General features: G+C 47.8%; 1 protein-coding gene across 1 annotated transcript in view; it reads right to left on the bottom strand.

The window, feature by feature from the left end:
- Positions 1–424: 424 nt before the first annotated feature.
- LOC113118103 (potassium/sodium hyperpolarization-activated cyclic nucleotide-gated channel 3-like) overlaps positions 425–1,277 on the bottom strand; it is a 62,708-nt gene continuing 61,855 nt past the window's right edge. The window contains exon 8 of the mRNA XM_026287017.1: positions 425–1,277. This exon is cut by the window's right edge and continues 725 nt beyond it. Within this exon, the coding sequence (XP_026142802.1) occupies positions 567–1,277 (711 nt within the window). The 3' untranslated portion in view covers positions 425–566.

Here is a 1,277-nt window from a genome sequence, read left to right as displayed (position 1 = left end):
TCTCCTCTCCACCTCAGAAGGTCCCAAAGCATTTTCAGGATTAATAAACAGGTACAATTCCTTAAATAACCCCTTAGACTCGAGATCAGCAATATGTGATCCTCATTAGGGTGACTAAAAAGGTGTTTTGGATCAGACAAAAATCAGTTTTCATATGCAGGAGTGAGTGCATAGGTTCCTGCAAAAGAGTCTTCCTGTCCACATCAGTATTAATAACCAAACTCTTACAGATGCATTTGGCATAGGTATAAAATAAACAATTGTCCTTTAGGTCTTCATACTATATTTGTAGCATTTCACACCCTCCTATAGACTGAATAACATATATTTAAATATATAATTCCATATATATATATGTATATATTCATGAGTGAAAAAGGAGGTTAACGAAGCAAAACGAAAGAGAAATCTAAAGCTCTAAGTCGATAAACTCGATTTTTTTTTAAATCACAGTAATATTTTGATATTTAAAATGATTAAAACACAGTGCCAATACGGAGATAATGAAAGAAAACGCCACATAGAGGAAGATCGCTAATACAGATTTAGGAGGGTGTGATTTAGTCTCACAAATTGGAAGGGAGCTTCGAACGGAGCAGTTCTAGTTCAGACGGGCGGCCGTCAGAGGCGCGTGGAAGAGAAAGTGCAGGTGAAGTCCCTATCGAACAAGCCTGGCCTCGAGAGCCTGGTGAAGTCTGTACGGGGCTGACCATGTACCCTGATACCGAGCTACAGGGTTTGGGGGTGAGCGTCGGGGACGAATACGGCGAGAGGCAGTAACCGGGCTCCCGAGGGGAAGACTGACCTGGTGCCTCTACAGCATGGTAACTTGACAGTATGTTCAAATCCTCATAAAAGCGGCCCAGCGGAGAGTCTGTGCCGGAAGAGTGGTGACCCGGGAGCTGGCCAGGGCAGGAGGACTGCGGGAGGAGAAGGGAGGTGTGGGAGCCGGCGGTGCTGGAAGGGTCACTGTAGTGGAAAGTTCTCCCCGTGACGGGGCTCTGGATGGTCGGACTCGGGGCTAGAGGGGTGTAGCAGGGCGAGGTGTTCGCTGAGCCATACTGTGCAAGCGAGGCCAGTGCTGACCTTTCCAAAGGAAGGCAAGAGGATAAAGCAGGAGGCATCTGTGATGACATGTAACTCTCGGGGGCTTGGGAATGGCTGGAAGAAGGGGATCCGGGTGGGGGAGTGTGGAAGAGGTTCAACCCAGTGGAAGTCTTGCCCCCTCCGCAAGCAAATTGCTGCAGGGAGCTTGTTTGAGATGGTTTTGGTGGGGG

This window comes from Carassius auratus, chromosome 18 (genome assembly GCF_003368295.1).
Source record: "Carassius auratus strain Wakin chromosome 18, ASM336829v1, whole genome shotgun sequence".
Taxonomy (NCBI): Eukaryota; Metazoa; Chordata; class Actinopteri; order Cypriniformes; family Cyprinidae; genus Carassius; species Carassius auratus.
Note: the sequence above shows the minus strand (reverse complement) of the source record. Positions and strands in the feature narration are given on the sequence as shown.